We start from the raw sequence: 25,023 nt of genomic DNA, 5'->3' as shown, positions 1-25,023 counted from the left end.
GGTTTTGAGAAGTTGGTTGTCTATAAATACTGTTTTCAGAGATAGTATTTCTGATTATACTTTTTTGAGGATGGCCTCCATTTTGTACAGCTTTTCATTGTACTCGGACCTTATATTAATAAGATCATACTTTACCCTTTTTCAAAAAAAATAAATAAACAAATAAGCACAAGGGGCATAATGGTACAACAGAAGTAACAAGAGTCTAAGATTCTTCCAAGTGGTTAGGATCATTTTGCAACAGCACTGCCTATCATTCACCTGACTGATGGAATAGATTTTATTAGTTTTAGAGAAGTCTTATTTTCTGAGAATCCTTGAGTGATTCTGTTACATAAAGAAAAGACCATGCATCTGCACCATTTAACATATGCTCTGGCTCACCAACCAATAGTTATTAAGGAATGCAAATTACATTGGCTAAATTTCCCCAATCGCCAATCTCGAAACAAATAGTATCCCAACTTTTAACTCGATACAAATAAGAAATATCCTTAAGAGGAGACGGTGATTGAAACATACGGTAGACAACTCCTCCTCAGAGGCCTGAGCACGTTCCAAGGAAAGCAAATATCGAACCCAAAGTTCCCCGATCCAGGTACAATTTCTTGTGGCCCTGGAATAAACACACTTTGCAACATTTGGAATCTGAAATAAAAAGGTAAATGATATGAAGTGAAGCAATTACATCTAATTACGGGAAAAGAAAAATTACATCTAATGAAAAATTGTTTGAAACAAATTTGAAAGAAAACCTTCAGGGTGTGATCTAAATACTGAGTATATTCAACCCAAAGGTCACTTGATATAGGAAATACTGCAACAGCGCGTTCATATAGAAGTTGAATGCGAGATGGATCACCGCAGGACTGTTCAAACTTCAGGTAGGTCTGCAAAAGCCAATAGCATTAGAGTAAATAGTTAAGCATAAAGATACAAAAAAGGAAAACCACTTTACTGCTTTCATTATATTATATACTCATGTATACGGATTAGCCAGGTAGGTAGTAGATAGTATACAGGAACCAAAGAAGACAAGAACTAACAGTGACTCGTCACACACTTTACCAAAGGGAAGAGAGCTACTGTATCATGGAAACCTAGTTTTCTGTAAGCATGCACATTTCACCATCCACTGAAGATAACCCAATGGACGGATTGCATGAGAAGTTTTGGAAAAGAATACCAGAATACATCCAAGCCGTTTGAGATACAACCATTTGAGAATGTGTTGCATCAGTTGTATGTAATATATTGATCAAAACAAAACAAATTTGTATTTAATCCTGTTGACCTATTTTCTTTTAAGATATTGGCAAATGTATCAAGTCCTTCTGATCCATATGAGAATTATTGTGTTTCTTCTTTTCTGAATAGGGACAGTAATTGTTTTCAGTGGTCCTCTCTTAATGATACAAAGTGAAGACCTTTGAAACATAATCATATTTGCATTATTGAGTATATGGAGAAAGAAAAAAATGTAAAGGGAAGAGTGGGGGAACCAGAAGTACCATTATTGGATTTGCTGATGGTTCACCTGAACTATAAGAAGTTGACAAATCTCCATTTAGATAAGGCATTTTATCTGTTTGGACATCATGAAAGTATGGACTCTATTGTCTTTATCAAGAGATCATCTTGGGTAAGAATGAGAAAGAATGAGAATTGAACCAAGCATGGCCTTAGCCTCTTTCTTTATGGGCAATAGGGCAAGGAATGTAACATTTGCTCCCAACGATATTTTCCCTTTCCAGTGAAATTCAAAAAAAAAAAAATACCTCCATCAAATCATCTTTTATGATCTCTCAATAATCCTGATAAAAAGCCATTGAAAACCCATCAGGACCTAGGGCTTTGGATCTTTCCATTGAGAAAATCGTTCCACGAACCTCTTCCATAATGAAATACCTTTCTAAAAAGGCTGCTTATGTTTCAGGCACAATGTTCCAATCCAAGTCTTCAAACTCAAGGTGTCTATTTCCTATAGTGGCAAAGATTGATTTGAAATGCTCCACTAAATTCTTAACAACTTCCCCTTCCCTATCTACACCTGGCCATCAACCTCAATGCTAGAGATCAGATTTTTTCCTTCTTCCATTTTCCGGTGAATGCAAGAATTTTGTATCACCGCCTCCTTCCGTCAGCCATTTGCATCTCGACTTTTGTCTCCAAGAGACTTCTTCCTTTCTTAAGATCCCTTCTCATTCCACTTTTAGTCTCCACCTTTCTGTTCTTTCCTCCACACAAATCTCCCTTTTGGTCTCCTTCTGGTCTAGCTCCTCTCTTCTTTTAGCAATTCTCTCTTAGATACTCCACAAGCAACTTTTTCAACCTCCCTCATCCTTCTCTTTCTTTTTTTTATTACCTTCCACCAATGTTTTAAAATGCGGAGGCATGACGTGAGGCATTCCACTACCTAGAGGCATGAGGCGTAGTTCAGAACGTAAGGAGGTGTAAGCCACCTTAAGAGGAGGGGAGTGGGGTTAGGAGGAGGATGAAGAGGAAGGGGGATCTCATTTTTTCTTTATTTTTAATAAAAAGCTTTTATATTAAAAAGAATAAAGATGCATAACATTAATTGAAAGGGGGGGTCTTGCTCCGCTTCGACGAGCAAGCGAAGCCCCCCAGCTAGACTTGGCAAAAAGTTGACCCAACCCACGAACCCGACCCAACCCAACCCGAAAAAATAGGGTTAGGGTCTCATATTTAGCTACCTGAATGAGAGAATGACCCAACCCAACCCAACCCGGAAAAAATTGGGTTGTGTTGGGTTGGGTCATGGGTCAACACGCTGACCAAATTGTCAAGTCTAATTGGGACTATTTATGCATTGTTAGAAGTTTCCACTCTTTAATTTTTTCTATTTAGTCTTTACTCTTTATTGTTTACTCTTTAAATTGTTAAATGTTCAAGTTTTTTTATTCTATATTTGGAATTTTAAGGTTAATTCCTTTAATTTTGGCATTTCCCATGTAGTTTATCTTTATTTTTTTAATTTCAATTTTTTTAGGATGACCTGAATTGACCCATGGATCAACCCTAACCTGAACATTTAGGGTTAGGGTTTAGCATTTGATAACCCAACCCGAAATCAACCCCAAGTGTCATGACCCAACCCGAACCCGACCCACCCAACCCAATTGCCAGGTCTACCCCAATCGAAGGGGTGGGGGCAAACCACTTTCTTTCCCCTTATCTTTTCCTTTCCTTTTCTCTTTTTGTTCTCTTTCTTTTTCTTTCCCTTCCCTTTCTTTTCCTTTCCTTTTTTCTTTTTTCTTTTTTTCTGTCTTTTTATATCAGATGTGCATGAGGCACATGAGGAGTACGCCTCTAGCATGCCTCATGAAAAAAGTGCAAGAGGATACGCCTCTTGCACCTGAGGCGTACGCCTCAGAGGTGTCAACGCCTCTGGCATACGCCTCAGCGTTTTGGGAGCGCCTCCAGGTTTACGCCTCTCACGCCTTTTAAAACACTGCATTCCACTTCTTTCCTATTATAGACTTTCAATTTGGTGAGTTCTTTTTTTGATTTCCTAGGTTTCTTCCCCTTCGTCTTTGTTTGATCACTATTCCTCTTCTCTCTTTACTTTGGTCATCAATCTCCTCTTTCTCTATTGGCTCTGAGGGAATCCCCTGCACCTCTAATCCTTCCTCATTCATCCTCCAATTCAACTAGGCTTGCTAAATGTTCTAAGACCAACACCATAATCTCCTCCTCCTCCATTGCCACTCCCACTCTTCCTCCCTCTTCTAGCTCAAGAAGGTCAGAGTTCGCATCAAGTGTGACACCAATAGTTGGACTTGCAAAGTCAATAGGAGAGGGATTAGAACCAGGCCGTGTAGAAGTAAATTCAGAAGAGAAGATAGAGAGAGGAGGAATAGAAAAGGGTAGAGGGGGAAGAAAAATCCCTGAACCGAACTAGTACAAACTTTCCCAAGGTTAAGCTTTGGGTGGTCGAGTCCATTTCTTGATCAACCTGTACAACCAACAAGTTTTGTTCCTCGGGTGTTCTTGTGCTCGATTCCTTGTGATCCTCTTCACCCACTTACAAACTATGCTTGTCTTGTTCCTACATTTTTTATCCTTGTGGTTCCTCCAAAGATCCCCACAATCGGTACTAATTTCTTCCACTCATGCTTCCTTCAACCCCAAAATTTCTATACCAAAACGTTCTTTGAAGAGAAGCTTTGTTCCAAGCTAATCTAAATCCATAATTTTGCAACCTTTCGTTGAGTCCACAATTTCGTTACTTGACGGTTAGTTAACTTTTTCATCTAAGTCCCTTGGTTCCTCCCAATCATTTTCATCATCAAAATCATGCTCTTAATCACTGTTAAAGCATAGATTGGGCTTATCAAGTATTGTTGAGTATTCCACCAAGAATTTCATCCAACAAAAACTCTTTTGTGGACATTTCAGACCTTTTGCCGCCAGAGGGAGAGAAAAGGGAACCCACCTCTACTCAATAAGTTCGCCACCTGAGCCTAAGTCTGAGGAAAGACTGGTTGTATCAAATGGGGCGATGCTTTACATCCACATTCAAGTGCTCTTGAGGCATGGATTCTTTAAAGTGGTCACATGACTCCATATCAGTTCTACACAAGGCAGCTAGCTTAGACCTTGGTTCAGGCTGGTTCCATAAAAAAGAATTGCCCTAGTTTGACTTTGTTCTTACCACCTCCCCATAAGAGGCCTTGTCGGCCCTTGGATTAAATTCAAAATAGTTTGAAAATTTATCCATTAAAGAAAATCTTCGGTTACTGAGACTTACTCCAACTTCTCAGTCTTCCATGTTTATTGCGATCCACCCAGTTTAAAGTCTTAGACCACATGGCATCTAGTGCACTACATCATCATCTCCTTCGACCTTCAACTCAGAGTTCCAGAGTAACACTTCAGCTTCCAATGTGAGCTATATTGTTATCCAGGTCTCATCAGAAAATATCTCCAAAGCTCGAGGGATATTTCTTGGTTTCGCTCCCACAAGCTTAATCTATGTTGCTTGCAGATCCTTCATACAGTAAGCTTCTAAGACCCCACCACAAATAGCTGCAACTCTTGGAGAACTTGCTCCTTCCAAAGGTCGAAATGTAGCCCAAGAAGCTTGATAACCAGACTACCATTCACACAGGTTTCTTCATTACAGTTGGACAACCAGTTTTCTATTGTTAGTTTCCCATATCTTGTTTCCAAAGCCAACATTGCCAACTGAAATTTTCCCATGTCTAATATCGCCTTCTTTTATCCAAAAGGTATAAGGATCACTTTTCTTTGGATTGAGATTTTCCACTATCATCCTCAAGATTTCATTCGTCTTCTACTCTTTCCTTTGTTAAGATAACTTTTCTCCCTTCCTGTTGGAAAACGTGGGGTTACTGGTGCAGATTTATATTTGGTAGTTGTGTAAAAATAGAATTGTATATATTCCTAGGATTGTGGAAGGATTGATTTAGAAAGTTTTTCTTTCTATTCTTGTACTTTCTATTTTCTTTTCTTTCTATTTTTCTACTTCCTATTTTCTTTTCTTTCTATTTATTGCAGCAGCTTACTCTATAAATATGTCGATTGGCAATAGAATGAAATACATCAGTATTCTACCATTCCAAAACATGGTATCAGAGCTCTAGGTTTGTCAACCTTGAGCTTTTTTTTCGGCCTTCATTGCCAGTTTTTCGTGTTTTTCTCTTCTGGCTTCAGTGTTGATCTGTAACCAGAAGTGTTCCTTTATTCCGGCCAGTTCTTCCCTCCTTTATTCTCCTTTCCTGCTGGCCTTATTTTTCCTCCATTAACAATGTCCGACATGACTGCAACAAGTGCTCCCGTCCAAACCGATGAAGGAGCAACAAATTCTCATCCTCACACTAGTGATTTGCAGAATATTCAGACAACATATAGACTAAATGGCCAGAACCACTTGAAGTGCTCACAACTAATGCGTACCTATTTGAAGGGAAAAGGAAAAATTAGTCACCTTCTTAGAACAGAGCCAAAGTTGGGCGAGCCAAATTTTGATGCTTGGGACGAAGAGAACTCAATGATTATGTCATGGTTGTGGAGTTCAATGACACCCGAGATCAGTGATACTTGTATGTTTCTTCCCTCTACAAAGGCTATTTGGGATGTTGTCCAACAAACCTATTCCAAAGCCCATGACGCTGCTCGTGTCTATGAGGTCAAAGTGAAGACAGTGGCGGCCAAACAAGGGAGCAGAAGTGTTACAGAGTATGCAAATCTGTTGCAAAATTTATGGCATGAGCTTGATCATTATCAGGTTCTTGAAACAAAATGCCCTGATGATGTTGTGATCTTGAAGAATTTTATTGAAAGAGATAGGGTGTATGATTTTTTGGTCGGACTGAATGCTGAATTTGATCAGAATACAAATTCTTGGCAAAGAAGAAGTGCCTCCATTGAATGAAGTCATAGCCCTTGTCAGAGCTGAGGAAAGTTGTCGTGGAATCATGCTTGAGCCTAAAGATCCCGAAGGCTCAGCCATGGTGGCAAGGGGAGGAAGTTACAGTGGTTCAAAGGGTGAGAACAATCACAACTTGGCTCGTGACACAACTACCCGTGACTCTAACGATAACCTCTGGTGCACCTATTGCAAAAAGCCCAGACACACAAAAGATCAGTGCTGGAAACTTCATGGGAAACCTCCCACATCCAGCAAGGAATGGGGAAATCGAGGAGTTTCAAAAGGAGTTCAATAGGCCCATAATGTCTCCACAACCCCACAACAAGAACACTCAAGTCAAGGACCATTTAATGATGAAGAAATTGAAAGGCTAAGGAGCTTCCTAAAATCCTTGAAACCAGGAAGTGGTTCTACCTCTCTTGCTCTCTCAGGTGAGTCTTTATCTCTAGGATTACATGACTCGGCTAGTGTTTTTCCATTGATTCTTGATTCTAGAGCTACTGACCACATGACACCCTCTTCACTACATTTTCTCACCTATACACCATGTCCTAGTAATAGAAAAACTTTTGTTGTTGATGGTTCTTTCACCACGGTGACAAGGATTGGGAATATTCAAATTACCCCATCCCTATTGCTTAAAAATGTGCTTCATGTTCCTAAGTTATCCACTAGCCTTATCTCTATACATAAACTCACCCAGGATGTGAACTGCAATGTTGTGTTCTTTCCTTCTTACTGTGTATTTTAGGACCAGGTTTCGGGGAAGAAGATTGGACTTGCTAAAGAAAGAGATGGACTTTACTACTTTGAAACAACTAGAAAACCATCTCACACTGTTATGCATGTCACACACGAGTCATTCTTATCTACCTCCAATAAAGATTTAATTTGGCGTCATCACTTTCGTTTCGGTCATCCTTCATTTCCTGTTTTAAAAACAATGCTTCCTTCCTTGTTTAAAGGAATTGATGTTGAAACTTTTCATTGTGATGTTTGTGAACTTGCTAAGCACAAAAGGGTTTCTTTCCCAATCAGCAATAAAAGATCTTCAACTCCTTTTTATTTGATTCATTCGGATATATGGGGCCCTTCATAACATGGTCCAAACTCATTTTGGTGTGAGAATTAAAAGGTTTCGATCTGATAATGCTACAGATTATTTTAATCAGAATTTGTCCCCATTTTTTCAAAAAGAATGCATTGTGCATGAATCCTCCTGTGTTAACACTCCCCAACAGAATGGGATAGCTGAGAGGAAAAATGGCCATCTTTTGCAAACCACCCGAGCCTTTCTCTTTCAAAACCGGGTGCCAAAACAATATTGGGGGAAGTTGTCCTTACTGCTGCATACACCATAAATAGACTACCATCTAAAGTTCTTGACAACCAAAGCCCAATACAAGTCCTTTCTCAATTCTACCCTGATATTCGAACCTCAAATAATCTCACACCAAGAATTTTTGGCTGCACTGCCTTTGTTCATGTCCATAATAAGGGAAAATTGGATCCATGAGCAATTAGGTGTGTCTTCTTGGGATATTCCCCAACTCAGAAAGGTTATAAATGTTATCATCCAGCCACCGGAAAATTCTACACCTCCATCGATGTCGCATTTGAGGAGGGACAATCCTTTTTCACTCAACCTTATCTTCAGGGGGAGCCCTCATTAATGGAAGATAAGGCCTCGGATCTACTCTCCTTAGATGTATTACCCTCCTCACAATCATCCAACCGTCAAGAGTCACATCCCTCTGGGTCACAATCCTCTGAGCCCCACATTCCCAAGTCTCAACAAGAGTCAAACAACTCGACCATTGAACCAAATTCAGACACTGTTAACCCCACCAATGATGTGCATGATGATGTGAGATATATGTAGGTTTACTCTAGGAGAAGAAATCCAAATCCTCAACTTGTGCAAGTCCAAGATTCAACTCCTAATCTTGGAACTGAGGAATATGCAGAACCTGAAATTGCACCTTCACAGTCTGAGTATGACCTACCTATTGCACTGAGAAAAGGAACCAGAGAATGTACCAAACACCCATTGTACCCTTTAGCCAAATCTGTGTCGTTCCAAAGATTCTCTAAATCCCATAAAAGTTTTCTAGCCAGCCTTAACACTATTTCATTTCCTAATACTCTAGTCAAGGCACTTTCTAATAAGGAGTGGAGAAAAGCCATGAGAGTGGAAATGGAGGCACTAGAAAAGAACAACACATGGGAAGTTGTGGATCTACCAAGAAACAAGAAGACTGTAGATTGTAAATGGGTGTTCACAATTAAGTACAAATCTGATGGGTCGTTAGAAAGGTACAAAGCACGACTGGTAGCCAAGGGATATACACAGACTTATGGAGTAGATTATCAAGAAACTTTTGCCCCAGTAGCTAAAATGAATACAGTAAGGGTGTTGTTGTCTTTGGCTGCTAACTATAATTGGGATTTGCAACAGTTTGATGTAAAGAATGCATTTCTCCATGGTGATCTAGAAGAGGAGATAAAAATGGACATTCCACCGGGTTTTGGAGAAGGCATTAAGGGGAACAAAGTTTGTAGGTTGAAGAAAGCACTATACAACCTCAAACAATTTCCGAGAGCATGGTTTGGAAGGTTTACAAAGGTGATTCTTAGTACAAGTTAAAGATAATTTTAGGGCTATGGCACAAGGAGTGTGTGAATTACTCTGGTTGAAGATACTTTTATAAGACCTGAAGATTCCACGAGAAGAGCCTATGAAACTATATTGTGATAACAAGTCAGCCATCAATATTGCTCACAATCCTGTTTAACATGACAAGACAAAGCACATCGAAATTGACCGACACTTTATAAGAGAAACTGGACAACAAGTTGATTTGCACTCCCTATGTGTCTACAAAAGGACAACTGGCCGATGTACTTACTAAAGGGCTCAATAGTACAGACTTTCGAAGAATTATAGCCAAGCTGGGAATGGAGGACCTCTATTCACTGGCTTGAGGGGGAGTGTTGGAAAACATGGGGTTACTGGTGCAGATCTATATTTGGTAGTTGTGTAAAAATAGAATTGTATATATTCCTAGGATTGTGGAAGGATTGATTTAGAAAGTTTTCTTTCTATTTCTTTCTTTCTATTCTTGTACTTTCTATTTTCTTTTCTTTCTATTTTTTTACTTTCTATTTTCTTTTCTTTCTATTTTTTTCTTCTTTCTAGTTATTGCAGCAGCTTACTGTATAAATATGCCGATTGGCAATAGAATGAAATACATCAGTATTCTACCATTCCAAAACACTTCCCAATCAATCTTCTTCCTTACCCATAGAACTTTCGGCACTATTGTTGAGGATGATACTACTAAATCTTCTTCAGTTTCTAATTTCCACCCCCCCCCGATACCCTTACACCTGATTTCTCCTTTTCTGTGCTTGTATGAATTTCTCCTCCAGGGCACTTGGTCTTTCCAGTTTCACTATGCTCTCCATGCTTCGATTGGAATTCTTCTAGGGCACTGGCCACCATCACCAAGCCTTGTTTTAGCCAACCTTCAGGTAGGCATATTGTTTTTTTCTTCCCTTGACCAAAAATTTTTGTTAATGTGATGTACCATCCTCAGTTCTTCCTTCTACTCGACCCAGTATTCATTTTCTCCTCTATCTATCTTATTTCTCCATCCTTCTCTCTTCACTGAGAAAAGCAGGCCATCTATGAATCATTTGAACCAGTTCAGGACCACCAAGTCCAGGATAACCGTTGCTCATTTGTCTTCTCTGATTTTCAGATTTGTTCTTCTAGATTTTGAATCCTCAAGTAGCAGTCTTTTCTTTTCCACCTTGATTTCTTTCCTCCACCTTGTCGCCAGAATGAACTTCTCCATATTCTCCAGTTTTCTTTAACCATGTATATCCTGTTATTTTGCAGTTAACTCTTCCAAATTCCAAAGTTTTTAATCAATGAACAGCTTAAATGTAGTCATAAATAGCATAGAAAGAATCATTCAAGGCTTTAATGCAAATTCCCCCACATGTTGGCAGCATTATTTTTATAGACGCATGTTAGCAGCATTACAAAACCAGGCTTCTGAAGCAAAGGGAACAATTAAGTTCATCCATTAATTGTAAATTAAAACAAAAATGGCATTCATGCTCATAGCTGGGGTGGCAAATCCTATCATCTGAGCAAAACAGCTCATATTTAGCCTACAATAAAATTGTCAAAAAGTCATCTATCTACCAATTAGAAACATGGCTCCAGTGACTCGAAAACAAAAAGAAGCACTTTGCCTAAAGACATTTTGTATACTTCTTTTCATTGATGCAGTTTATTTGACTATTTGAAAGAGGTACAGATATAGACATACAAACACGTCAGGTACAGAACAAGTGTGAGGACATGCATGCAAAACTCAAAGAAATGAAACGACATATTATAAGTACAACAACAACTACAACAATAATAGCGATGGTAGTAGTGGTGATGATTATGATAATGGAAACAGTGTTACCAACAATGAAAATGGTAGCAACAAGAACAAACAACAACTCTGTCCAGGTTATTACAATATAGAGCACACTCCCTTGGAGTCAAAAATATAAAGAATTATAAAATAACTAAAGGTTTCCATCCATGATGTCATGTACAATTACCATACCGTGAAGTGTTGAAGCTTCTCTGTGTCAGATGCATCCTGCTTAGATATCTGTTGCTCATAAGGTATACGAGCATTATACATTTCCATGGCCTTCTGGTATGCTGAGGTAACATGACTGGGGATTCCATCCAAGTCAGAAAAGTTGCTTTCATGAAGATTCCCATGTTCGACCTCCCAAGCTTTGTAAGCAAGAAGGGTTGATCTTAGGTCATCAAGTGGTACAGATAACTGATGATGGAATATGCTTCGAATGCATTGAATTTGCTTTTCTTTTCCCTGGTTGTCATTGATAAATCATCTCATGTGTCATATTTCATAAAACAAATATTAGATAAAGAAAAAAAATCACAGATCAAATGACAACAAAATACAACAGTTATCTCATTACATAAGCATGTCATTAAATAAACTGATAATTTGCACTTAAACTAGAAAACCTACCAAGTAAAATAGAAATCAAATACGGAAGAGGTATTTTTTTAAGATAAACAAAAAATAAACTTTATTAAGGAAAATAAGGAAAAATATACATAATTATATACATACATACATATAGAGAGAGAGAGAGTGTGTGATTTTTTTTATCAATAACAATGAATTTTATTAATGATTGAGAAAAACAGAATTACAAGGGAAGGAGCTAAAGAATCTTAACTCCCAACTACCCAAAGTACATCCTAACCATGAGACAATTACAAAACAGCCCAAAAGATAGAGTTTCTGTTCACCCCTTGCCTAGTTAGACCATCTGCCAATGCATTTGCACTTCTCTTGATCCATGTACAATGAATTTCAATGCCCTTGGTGAGCCACTTGAACTTCCTCTTTTCATTGCTGTATTTCCAGAGCATAGAACTGTCATCTTTTAGCCAATTCACCACAATTTCAGAATCACCTTCTATGATTAATTTTTTAATATTCACTTCCTTGACCCTTTGTATCCCATCAAGAGCTCCTAGTATCTCAGCACTCAAGGATTCTCCCACCCCAATCGGACTAGAATACATGGCTAACAAATTCCCTTTCTCATCCCTTATCACTCCCCCTACTCCGAAGGGCTTGCCTATGCTGCTACCATCAAAATTCAGTTTGGTAAACCCATGAAGGGGAGGTGTCCAACAGGAATTTAAGGTCTTCTTAATTGAGGCCGAATCTACAATCTCCTTCTAACTTCTTATCATCTCATCAACTGAGAAGACTTTAAACAATTCCAATGTTCTCAACCAATGTATCATCCTAATGTGAATAGTCTCCAGGATTACTTCCAAACTACTTTCCTTATTTGAGAATATCCTTGAGTTTCTCTCCTCCCAAACAGTCCAGCACACTACCACATCTCCACATGATCTTGGCCCTTTTGGTTGACCAGTTAGGCATGGAAGTAAATAAGCACTGCACATTCAAAGGGGGAGTCCACCTGCACCCAAACAACAAAGTAAACCATTCCCAAATACCTTTAACAAACTGACAAGAAATTAGTAAATGGTATCCAAACTCATCATTGGATCTACAGAGAACACACCAGTGAGGAGACAAACAATTGTTGGGTCTTTTTCTTTGAAGTAGATCCTTTGTATTAACTTTTTCAAGAAAGGCTTCCCAACAAAAAACGCCCAACCTTTGGAAGTATAAGTCGACACTACACTTCTTTAACAGGGAAAGAAATTCCAACAGGAGGAGGGGGGTAAAAGGGCTTTAAAGAAAGAGGCACAAGTGTAGGAACCTGAGAGAGTGAGTGTCCATATTCTATTATCTGTCTTCGATGGCTCAATGAAGACCCCTTCAAGAATGGATAATAAGGCTAAAGTACAGGCTAACTCTGTGTCCCTGACATCTCTTCTCAAGCTCAAGTTCCATCCAAACCTAGAAGGTGAATTAGAAGGAATAAGAAAAGAGGAAATTTGTTCATTTTTAAGGGTAAAAATAGCAAAAAGGCCTGGAAATTGATCTTTCAAAGAGGAACCCCCAACCCAAACATGTTCCAAAAACTTAATGAGGTTATCTGATTGCAAGTCGTACCTAATCCAAGAAGAGAACAAAGGCAAGATGGCTTGAATAGCTTTCCAAGGAGAAGCTCTTGTAGTCCTTCCTAGAATCCCAGAGTCCCATCCATTGTCTGCCAACCCATGTATACTTCCCATTATATTAACCCATAGTCTTTCTTTCTCCAATGAAAATCTCCATAGCCATTTCCCTAGTAATGCTAAGTTCCTAATCCTTATGTTCCCAATTCCCAAACCTCCCTCCTTATCCCTACATACCACCTCCCTCTTGACCCTATGAACCTTCTCCTCCTCCGGCTCCCAAAGAAAATCTCTCATTAGTTTTTCCAACCTGCTAGCCACCTTAGCTGGAATCTTAAAGGCTGACAAAATATAGACAGGAAGGTTAGTCAGAGTAGACCTAATTAAGGTGGTTCTCCCTCCAAGAAACATAATTTTTCTTGTAGTTGACAAGTCTCTTTTCAACCCACTCCACAATAGGGGCCTAAAAATCACCACTGTGAGGATTATCCCCCAGAGGTTAACCATGGTAATTTAAGGGCCAATTAGAAACTACACACCCCAAAATGTTTGCATACTCACCAACCTCCCCTTCCCCCATATTGATTCCAACTATACAACTTTTCTCAATGTTCACCCTAAGGTTTCATTGAAATTTAAAATGCAATTATATGTTGTTGATAATGTTTCATTGAAATCTACCATTTGAGAGAGGAAATTATTGCCAAGGCTCTGTTTGTTTGCAGTTTAAATCTGATCCAGATAGAAATTTTGCACCTAGTTCAGTTTTGCATCCATTTGTAACTATGAATTGCACTTCCATCTGGTGCAAAATTACACATTTTTCTTAGTTGCACTCATTGGCAGTGCAACTTTTACATCTGAGGCAGCATTTGGTGAGGGTACAAATGCAGAACTGAAGTAAATTTGCACTCCAGTTCGGTTTTGCAGGTTTTGTAAGAATGCATTCTTGTATAGAAAATGAAAGTACATCTGTTTTTCAACCATTTTTTGCATTCAAAATGGGATGGGAAGGGCAGTTATGGAATTTCAGATGGAGAGAAAGGTTTAGATTTAAACAGGGAAGGACACATTGGAGGGAAAAAGGTAAGAAGGCGGGGGAGCTCAGTTCGCACGTGGTAGAAGGGGAAGTTAGAGGGACACAGGTGGAGGGAGGAATTAGCTTCGAATCTCCTATAGGTGGGACTCACAGGAGGGGGGAAGTTGTGAGAAAGAACAAGCTCACAAAGTTGGGGTAAAAGAAAGGGAGGGGCATTATTGGTAAAAAGCAGTTTAAGAGGGGTTTCTTGAAAAATATTTCAAAAGGTAAGGACCAAAAGGATGTTTGGGTTGGATGGTTGCTAAATATGCAGAAAGCAAAAAGACAATAGAGTTTCAGAGAAAGAGAGGAAACAATGACTGTGTAAGAGCGTCAAGTGCCACCCGAGTTGCTACATCGTTCGAAGAGGGAGGGAGCTCGTCGTAAGGCTAATGGGTAGGTCTGAAGTTGGGAGAGAAAGGAAGGCTATGGATTGAGTTTTGTCGAGAGAAGTCAAAGCCTGATGTTTCCCAGCAGGTGACCATGGTTTCTTTGGCTCCGACAGTTTTCTGAGCAGGAGAAGAAGATAAGACCTCGGACCTACTGATTTGTTTAACAAAGGGCAGGGAAGGAGCTACTGATGGTGCTTCTGAGTTTAGTGAAAAGCGGATCAACCAAGAGGTAAGCACCCCTATCTCAGATGTTGGCCAAATTTTTGAACACAGGTCGAAGGAGGGATAGGGAAAGGAGCTTGGGGAAGAGGCAAAGTCTCCCGGGGTTCCAAAAAAAAAGGCTGTTTGGGGAGTTAGGAGGGAGTGAAAGAAAAGAAAAGGTATACAATAGAAAAAAGAGCTCTTGTTTCTTCTCAGGGGGTGGAAAAAGGAGTAGGAGTAAGGGAGGTAGGACAAGAAGGGTGCTCGGAGGGGAATAGAGGGGAAAGACAAGAAGAGGGAGCAGTGTTTTAAAAGGCGTAAGAGGCGTATGCCTGGAGGCATGCCTCCGGGCGAGGCACTCCCAAAACGCCCTGAGGCATATGCTAGAGGCGCTAACACCTCTAAGGCGTACGCCTCTTGCGTTTTTTTCATGAGGCGTGCTAGAGGCGTACGCCTCGTGCACATCTTATATAAAAAGTCAAAAAAAAAAAGAAAAAAGAAAAAAAAAAAGTAAAGGAAAAGAAAGGGGAGGGAAGGAAAAAGAAAGAGAAGAAAAAAAAGAGAAAAGGAAAGAAAATAAAAGGAAAGGGAAGGGAAAAAAAGATAAGGGGAAAGAAAGTGGTTTGCCCCCTCACTGGCTCACCTCCGCTTCGACAACCCCCCCCCCCTTTTCAACTAATGTTATGCATCTTTATTCTTCTTAATATAACATAGTTTTATTAAAAGTACAGAAAAAATAAGATCCCCCTTCCTTTTCATCCTCCTCCTAACCCCCCTCCTCTTAAGGAGGCTTACGCCTCCCTGTATTTGAGAGGGGTAGTGGAACGCCTCGCGTCATGCCTCCACATTTTAAAACCTTTAGAGGGGGAGGTCGGAGGGGGGACAGTCTAGGATTCAAATCTGATCTGAAATGATGTTGCTGAAATTGACAAGCTGGTAGAGAAGGAGGTCCCTATCAGAAAATCCTTGGGTTTATTTTTCTGAGGAGGGGAAGAATTTGCAAGGAAGGCCTTTGAACGCATTGAGAAATTAGGAGGGAAGAAAAAAATAGAGAAAAATAAAAACATGGGAAGGACAAGGAGTGGGACGAAGAGGGGGGAGAGGAGGAAGTGGGTGAGGACAAAAGGTGAGTCTTTTTCTCTTTAGTTGTCAGGGGGGAAGAGAAGAGTGTGGGTGACCAGCTGGAACGTAAGGGGTCTGAGAGATAAGGAAAGAAGGGTGACAGTGAGAAATTTAATGACGAAAAATAGTCTTACTCCTACAGTTGTGCTGCTGCAGGAGAATAAACTGGAATCTTTTAGTCTGGGCATGAGGGAAGAAACTTGGGGAAGGAGCAGTGTTAGGGGAGAATTTTTGAAATTTCTTGTGTCACAGACTTGTAATCTCAACCGGTTCTGTTTTTCTTGATTTTTCTGGTGTAGTGTAACCAGCATGTGTGCTAGGATGCGACTGGGAGCTATCTTAACAACCCCCGGGTAGTATGGCACTTTTTATTTTAATGGAATCTTTTATTCTGATTCTTCCAAAAAAACGACAAGGAAATTTATGATGGAGGTTGCAGGTAATTTTAAAGGGAGGTGGGAAGATAAGGCAAAAGGAGAGTTGGTTTCAGATGGGGAGAATGCTGCTTCAGGCAAGTCAAAGGAAGTTGTGGAAGCTTCAAATACGGTCACATTTTAAAACTCAAAAAGAAAATCAAAAGAACCAGCATCAGATTCTGGTTTCTAAGGTGCTCGCGAGGATAAAAGGAGGTTTGTTTTGGGTAGGGCCTAACAAGATAGCTAAAAAAACAAAAGGCCAACCAGAAGAAGAAAAGAATATTTTATTCGAGAAACAGAGAATAAGAGATAAAGAAATGTTGATCGGTTTTGGGGGGTTAGGGTCTCTGTTGGGCTTCTCGAGGGATGTCGGATAGGCTTTTTAGATGTTTATGGGTTTTTGGTTTCTCTGTGATGTATTTGTGTTTGTGATTTTTGTTTGGGATGCTTTTGTAAGGGTAAATGATGGAACCGTGGAAAGGCTAGTCTTTGTGATGTCAAGGGCCTATGTGAGGATTTTTCTTTTGGGATTTAGTTTTTGGGTTATCTTCTCTCTCGGATGATTGCTTATAAGCATTCTTATGTTTCTTTTTTCTTTTAATAAATTTTTATTTACCTTCAAAAAAATAATGTGTGCATATACTTCTGATTTTTGAGAAATATAAACTTGGGCATTTAGTGACAAGTGAATACCAAATTAAAATATCTGACTTCTATTTATCAAATATCACTAGACATCATAAGGACAGTAGATTTAACATCTACATAGTTATACCTTCAATTTTAGACTTTGTTAAGCTTAAGAAAATGTACACCCCCATGCATAATGATAGCACACCCAAGAAACACTTTCTTGTTGAGTTCCTAACATATTTCCCTTTACCTTAATAATTAAAGCAAAATCAAATACGAGAAAACCAAATAGAAAAATAGAAGAAAGTTGAGGTAGAAATTAGCCAATAAAAAGGCTTGATGTAGCAAAGTGATCACTGATAGAAAATGTAACACCAATATGAAACCTTATATTAGGGTAAAGTCTGACCTCATTGTTGTTATCATCAATAGTACGAAATATATTTAGTTCAAATTCTCTGTATGCTTCCCAGATTTTATTGCCTTCAACAAGATGCAATCCACCAGCAGTAAGAGCACGCTCAAATAAGTCCCTCATCTTCTTGATGCCATCTGATGAACATTCCCGTACTGATGGATCATGTTCTTGAACAAAATTTACATAGTCGCACCAAAGAGATACAGACTACACAAAAGAAAGTATATTCAGCTGCATTGCAGAACAGTGACTAAATGCAAAGTTACTTCAATTTCAATATGTGCTTAACAAAAATAGGTCAGGTAAAAGAATAGCAAAGACAGTTGCCTTGAAGCCATCATAATATCCATTTTTTGACAGAATATGAAGTCCATGTTACATAACGAGTACCAGAACCTACCAGATATTCATGCACTCCTCGCTCATAAAGTTTTTCAATTACAGCAAAGGCCTCAGGTCTGCAAAATTAGAAAGAACATGCAACAATCACTGAGTAATCAACTAATCCAAACAAATGAATAAAAAATAACAAAACCATACTAATAAGACATTATCCCATAATTCATAAAAAAAAAGTGAATCACAAGATGAAAAGCTCAAGATCAAGAAAATTAAGTTATATAATTTATTTTGGTATGGAATAAAATATAGTTTCATTTCTTTTTTTTTTTTTGATGAATGATAATAAATTTATTAATTCAGAAGCAGATTTAGAGTGAGTTCATACAACATCCCAGGGAGAAGCGCGAGCTGCAGTCCCTCCTTGAATCTTACAAGTAAACTAGGAAAGAAAAGCAAGAATCACAACTGAGCCCAAAACAATTCTTCCCTATTTACCCCTTGCTTAGCTAACACATCTGACAAAGTATTTGCTGATCTCCCCACCCACTGTACAGTGACCAACATATTCCTTGTCAACCAACTAAATTTCTTCATTTCATTCTTGTAACGCCACATATCCTCTTCAGGATTTTTCAACCAACCCACCACCACTTTGGAATCCCCCTTGATTGTTAGGTGTTGTACCCCCAGCTGGTTTGCAAATAGCACCCCTTGTACAGCAGCTAAAAGTTTTGCCCTGATGAAGTCCCCAATTCCCAAGGGACCTGAGTAGAGCAACAAAATCTCTCCCTTCTCGTTTCTCAAAGCACCCCCCATTCCGCATAATCCTGAATTACCCATGCTACTTCCATCAAAGTTCAACTTCAGTGAGCCTTCAGATGGAGGAGACCAGCTTGTAATTGATTTGTCCTTTAGAGATGAACACCTCGCTATTACTGACCAATTTCTCCAAAGGTCATTAAAGGAGAATTGATGAAAGATTTCCAAGGTCTTCAACCAAGGTATTGCCCAATTTAACACACAGTCTTTCAATTCCTGACTGCTCCTTTCCTTCTCTTGAAAAATTCTAATATTCCTTTCTTCCCAAAGAGTCCAAATCAAGGCAGCACGAGCACATCTCCACATAATTCTCCCTATTGTTGTAGGCCAATAAAAGGTAGAATGGTTGAAGAGCATGTGAACTTCTGCTGGTAGACTCCAACTATTACCAAACAACGAAAGTAGTCAAGCCCAAAGGTCTGCAGAAAAGGGACAAGATATTAATAGGTGGTAACAATCCTCACCATGAGCTCTACAGAGGATACACCAATTAGGAGAAATACAGAGGAAAGGTCTTCTCTTTTGTAGGTTATCTAGAGTATTTACTTTCCAATGGAATACTTCCCAACAGAACGCCATAATTTTTTGGGGAACTGGCCTGCACCAAATTTCTTTTGACGGAAAGTGTTGGTGAGTAGAAAGTTGAGAGATGGACTTGAAGAAAGAAGCACAAGTGAAGGTTCCATTGGGTCTAGGAGTCCATACCCTCTTATCTGGCTTGGAGGGATCCAAACAAACCTGATTAAGACAACCAAGCAAAACAGAAAGAGATTCAATTTCATCATCCCTAAGTCCTCTACGAGACCCAAAATCCCAAGTAGGATCTAAGGGTGTTCCCAAAGGTGAGACAAATTTTGAGACCACCTCTTTTTTGTACAAAGAAACAGAAAATAGCGAAGGGAACAGATCCTTTAAAGGTGTGTCTCCTACCCAAATATCCTCCCAAAATGAACAGTGTTGCCAGAACAAACTTCATACCTGATAAAATTGAGGAATTGAGGAAGGGTGTTGTGAATGGCCTTCCAAGGTGCTGCTAGGTTAGCTTGCCTTGATACACCAGCATCCCATCCATTCTCTAACCTCCCATGAATGCTTCCCACCACCTCATGCCACAATCTCTCTCTTACCAATGGTCATCGCCACAACCATTTCCCTAACAGAGCTTGATTTTTTCTAGTTACCCTCCCAAGTCCCAAACCCCCCTCTTCTTTACTTCTACACACAATTTCCCAATTAACCAAGTGATCCTTTTTTTCTTGTCCCAACTCCCATAAGAAATCTCTCATCAACTTCTCCAGTTTCCTAGCTTCCCTAGCTGGTATCCTAAAAACAGACAAAAAAAAGGTAGGTAAGTTAGCCAAGGTAGCTCTTATTAGGGTAATTCTCCCTCCTAAAGAGACATAATTCCTCTTCCATGAGGCTAATCTCTTCTCAAACTTTTCTATCACCGAGGTCCAAAATCTACTCTCCCTAGGATTTGCCCCTAAAGGAAGCCCTAAATATGACATAGGCCAAGCAGAGGTGGAACACTCAAGACACTCCGCAATAGCCTCGACCTCCCCTGCCTCCAAATTTATACCCACTATGCAGCTCTTTTCCAATTTTATTCTCAAATTAGAAATACTTTCAAAACCTTTGATTAGCTCCTTTAGGTTTGCTACCTTTTTGCTAAAACCTCCTTCACAAAAGATCATTAGGTCATCTGCAAATTGAAGGTGGGTGATGGGGACTTGGTGTCTCCCTATTCTCCAACCCCTAATGGCATCTTCACTGTCAGCCTTAGTAACGATCCTACTAATCACATCAGCTACTAAGGTAAAAAGGAAGTGTGAGAGTGGATCCCCTTGCCTGAAACCCCTACAAGCTGGAAAAAAGTCCTTCACCATACCATTTACCATAATAGAGTAGTGACAAGTACTGATACACCCAAAAATCCAACTACACCAATTGTCCCCAAATCCACAGTTTCGCATAACCTCTAATAGAAACTTCCAGTCCACCAAATGATAGGCCTTTTCAAGATCCAATTTACAAATGAAACCTCTCTTACTAGACCTTTTCATTTCCTCCACACACTCATTCGCAATTAAGATATGATTTGTTATTTGTCGCCCTTGAATGAAAGCCCCCTGGGTTTCACTAATGATAGAAGGGAGGACTGTTTTGATCCTCAACGAGAGCACTTTAACCAGAATTTTATAGATGCTTGTCACCAGACTAATAGGCCTATAATCTTTTGGGTGGTTGGCATCATTCTTCTTAGGTATCAAGGCCAAAAAGGTGGTATTAATTCCAAAGCTTATAATGTGATTGTCTGCAAATTCCTTAAAGACTTCAACTAAATCCTCTTTCAACACCTCCCAACAGTCTTGATAAAAACCCATTATAAAGCCATCTGGACCTGGAGCCTTGGATCTATCCATTAGAAAGATAACTTTCTTAATCTCTTCTTCCTCGAAATCCCTTTCCAGCCACCTTGCCACTCCGTCATCAATTCTTGGCCATTCCACCCCTTCCACGACTGCTCCCTCACTCAAAGGTCTTCTATAAATCAATTTGAAGTGGTCAACAAATTTTCTTGCTATGTTATCCTGGTTGGTAATCACCTCCTCTCCTATCTCTAGCTTGGTCACAAGATTCTTTCTTCGTCTCCCATTTGCCAAATCATGGAAAAATCTAGTGTTCCCATCGCCTTCCTTAATCAACTTGTGTCTAGCTTTTTGTCTCCAACTGATTCTTCCCTCAGTAACACCTCTTCCAAATCCTTTTTCAATTGTCTCCTTAACACTTTGTCCTTCTCGGTCAACCCATTTTGAGATTCCTTTACATCCAAGTTTTTTATTCGAGAGATTAGGCACAACTTTTGCTCCTCAATTCTACCAAAATGATATCTATTCCACTCTTTTATTTTGGCTCTCAACCTTTTCTAATTTCTTATGAAACTTGATCCCCTTCCATCTTACCCCCCTCTCCTCCTCACCCCACCATTCCTTCACTTTTTTCACAAAATCTGGATGGGTAAGCCACATATTTTCAAATCTAAAAGGTTTAGATCCTATAGGAAAAAACTCAGTACCTATCTAGATATGACAGTGATCAGAGGTGACCCTGGGTAACGCTCTAGCAACCAAGTTTTCCAAACTATTCTCCCAGGCAAGGTTAAATAAGAACCTATCCAACTTCGAACACGAAAGGGTTTCCTAAAGGTTGGACCATGTGTAACTGGCTTGCAGTAGAGGTATTTCCTTCAGTTCACATTCTTCAATAAAACCATTAAATTTCCTCATGCCTGTTGTAATTACCTGTTGGGGATTATTGGTTTCATCAGAGAATCTAATGACATTAAAATCCCCACCCAGGCACCAAGGGCCATCCCATAGCCCCTTGATTGCATATAGTTCCTCCCACATCTCATTCCTCTCTCTATAGGAATTAGGGCCATAAACACTGGTTAAGACCCATATACACCCATTCTCTACATTATTACACTTAATGGAAACTGAGAATCTGCCTATCAATTCTTCCACTACTTCCACCACATCCTCCCTCCACAGTGTTACGGTCCGCCCCGAGGCTCCCCAAGAAGGAGACAAGCTCCAACCTAAACCTCTAGACCTCCAAAAACTCCTCACCCATCTCCCATCTAATTCCATCATTTTGGATTCTTGTAACAGCACAATAACGGATTTTTCCCTTCGGAGTAGGTCTTTGATCACCCTTCTCTTTCTTGCACTCCCTAACCCTCTTACATTCCAGCTAATAATTTTCATCGAGATAAAATAGCAAAAAAAACCCATGAAAAGGCCATAATCTCCTCATTTTAGGCCCTTCCTCCTGGATGGGAAGCTGAAATATTTGTTACAGGTATAGCAAACAAGTCAGTACCTAAAAAAGAATTGACACCCAAACCTGGTAGGACAGGGGTAGGACTAGAATTACTGGAATTGAGTTGCTGACAGGCGACAAATGGTTTTAAGGGCTTTCCCCTTTTTGGACAAAGTTGTGAAGTAGACATAGTGAAAGAATCACTTCCTGACGACCTACCCACTTGGAAAACCTTTCTCTGTGTTTCCGACACTGGAATACCCTCATCCATCCTCACGCCGATTCTTGTCCCTCTTCACCAACATCCTATAATTCATTAGACTCAGGCTTAGCTCCCTCGACGAAGGGAAGAGGAGTTTTCACAGCTTTAGGACCATTTTCTTCACCATTTCTAATCTTCCCGCCACCTGCCTCTTCAATCTCTTCCTCTAAAAACAACAACTCTGTATGCAAACTTTCTATTTCAAGTAAATCATTGTTGCTTTTCGGAGACAAACTTCCCAAACTTAAAGTTTCGTCTCTATCAGAATCGTCACTGCTGTTTTGCTCACTCAACCAATCTTCAAACCCTGTTCTGTTCAAATCACTAGGCTTCAGGTATCTCGGGTTGCGCCTATCTGGTGAGAGACGGTTCACCAGGATGGATGGGACCCACTATAGAGAGCCTCGAGACCAAGAGTCTTGAGATTTTGCGCCTAAACTATTCGATCGAAAGGAGGGATTCGGGGTAGAGGAAGATAGACGCTTAATCTCGTCTATCAGCTCTTCCCTCCTCCCAGTCACGTGCTTACTTAAAGGGTCCCTTGGCCCATTTGTCTTGTAATGGGCCTTGGGCTCAAAACTTGTAGTATAAGAACCCAGCTTTAAAGCCTTTACTTGAGTTTCCTTCTCCGGCCCACCAGAAAAGGGATTCACTCGATTGGGCCCATTTTCTAAGTCTTTTCCTCCCACGTGACCTCTTAACAAATCACGCCCCCCTGTTTTAATGGTCGAACCAGCAACCCTCCCTGTCTGAGGTTGCTAGTTCAGCCCTCTCCCTTTAGACACTGGTAAATTTTTGCCTATTTCCCCTGACACCACCTACGCAAAAAGATCTGCCATTTGTCATAGCCTTTTCTTGCTTTCTACAGGTTTGACCTTCCATCTGCCCCAAAGCTTTTTGGCTTCCTAGAATTTGTTAGTGAAACATTCCTTCCCATTTGAATTAACCAATCTCACAAGTCCATGTAATGCTTCTTCTTCCTCCTTCTCCCCTCCTACCATACGAGCCTCCTTCCACGGCCCTGCTTCAATGGAGGATACTAGCCACACAGAGACCAAACTCCCCTCTGTTCGTACCTCTAACTTTCGTGGAATGCTTCAATGGACTAATTCAGGATTGCTACTGAATAAAGATCGCCCCAGAAAGCTCCTTTCAAGATTCCTCCACACAATACTGCTATAGAATCTGCTACTTCTTGTTTCCATAGATGAAATGGCAAGCCTATTACATGCACCACCACACCATCTTCGACAAATAAATCCTTGGAGTTGGATGTTGAATTCCATTTAAAGACTGAATGATCCGAAATCAGCCTGAACATTGATAGCTGATATTTCCAATTCATTCTCTATTGGATCTAGGAGGGCTTTACAGTTATCGAAGGGGGTTACTATGAAGACACTCTTCAGCTTCAACCTGGTTGCCAGTAAGTCAGCTACCCTCCTCCAATCATTAACCTTTTCCTTGGCTTGTATCACAAACTTACTATCCCACTCTTCTCACCTATTTCTTTTTCTGACTTATGATTGATCTGTCTCTTTCCTATTTACCTTAACAGCAACTCTTTCTATCTAATCTATTGATGTTTCATAGGGCATTGAGGGATGAGAAATTCGCCTGTAACAGAGCTTTTGCATCTTCTTGATAGAGTTTGTTTGGAGCCTTCTAAACCAGATAGAAGAGTTTGGTTTCCAATTCTCCCCTGCGCCTTTTTTGCGCCTTGTACTTTTAAAACACCCATAACTAATTTACTACACTATTTCTCCACACTCCCCCTCAAGTTGGGAATGGATATTGGTCATTCCCAACTTGCATAAGTCTATCTCTAACTTTTCTTTGTAACTACTTTGGTGAAGAGGTCAGAAAGCTACATATCAGAGGCAACATAGGGAACACCCCCTCTTCTCCTCTTTATAAATTATTTTTTTCTTCATTCTCTTACTTTTTACTTCTGTTTTCAGGTCAGATTATCTCAGCACATGATATCAGAGAAAGGTTGATCTCCCTCCCTCCCTCCCTCCCTACACAATTAGTTTCATTCCTTGTCAATCGTTCTTTAGTATACAATACAATTTCAACTTAAAACAAGGGAATATCAGTTATTGATCAGATCATAAAATAAACAAGGGAATATCAGGAAAGATAAACCTTCGAACAGATACCATGCGACGAAAACCTTTTAATTCCACAAAAAGGTGTTGTTATAAAGATTGAGCCGCCAGAAGTAACATGACTGCTTTGAAAAATCACCTCGACCTAGAAATCTAACAACAAATATAAGTACGCTTTGATACAGATCAACTCTCCTAGGAAGGACATGACAGGTCATTACGATACCCCTGCCTCTGCTCGTGCCTGAAGTAAGATGTTATAATCGATCACACGACCATCACTGGAGAATATTCTCTCATCATTGTAATGATTTGCAATCATTGACCGTTA

The 25,023-nt window shown here is 39.8% G+C and overlaps 1 protein-coding gene across 4 annotated transcripts in view; it reads right to left on the bottom strand.

The window, feature by feature from the left end:
* Window positions 1-25,023, bottom strand: part of LOC148855528 (uncharacterized) — a 117,707-nt gene that overhangs the window by 88,031 nt on the left and 4,653 nt on the right. For all 4 annotated transcript variants that reach the window (XR_016113164.1, XR_016113165.1, XR_016113166.1 and 1 more), the window contains exons 3-7: window positions 17,734-17,791; window positions 17,325-17,540; window positions 11,050-11,325; window positions 756-890; window positions 523-648 (exon numbers count right to left, since the gene is read on the bottom strand). Coding sequence is in view for 1 of the 4 variants with exons in the window: in XM_088985633.1 (XP_088841759.1) it covers window positions 523-648; window positions 756-890; window positions 11,050-11,325; window positions 17,325-17,540; window positions 17,734-17,791 (811 nt within the window). In the remaining 3 variants the exon portion in view is untranslated. The remainder of the gene's footprint in view (window positions 1-522; window positions 649-755; window positions 891-11,049; window positions 11,326-17,324; window positions 17,541-17,733; window positions 17,792-25,023) is intronic.

Source organism: Nelumbo lutea, chromosome 4 (assembly GCF_056320005.1).
Source record: "Nelumbo lutea isolate HS-2025 chromosome 4, American lotus-T2T, whole genome shotgun sequence".
In the NCBI taxonomy this organism is placed as follows: Eukaryota; Viridiplantae; Streptophyta; class Magnoliopsida; order Proteales; family Nelumbonaceae; genus Nelumbo; species Nelumbo lutea.
The sequence above is the reverse complement of the archived record's forward strand: the minus strand, read 5'-3'. Positions and strand labels throughout refer to the sequence as shown.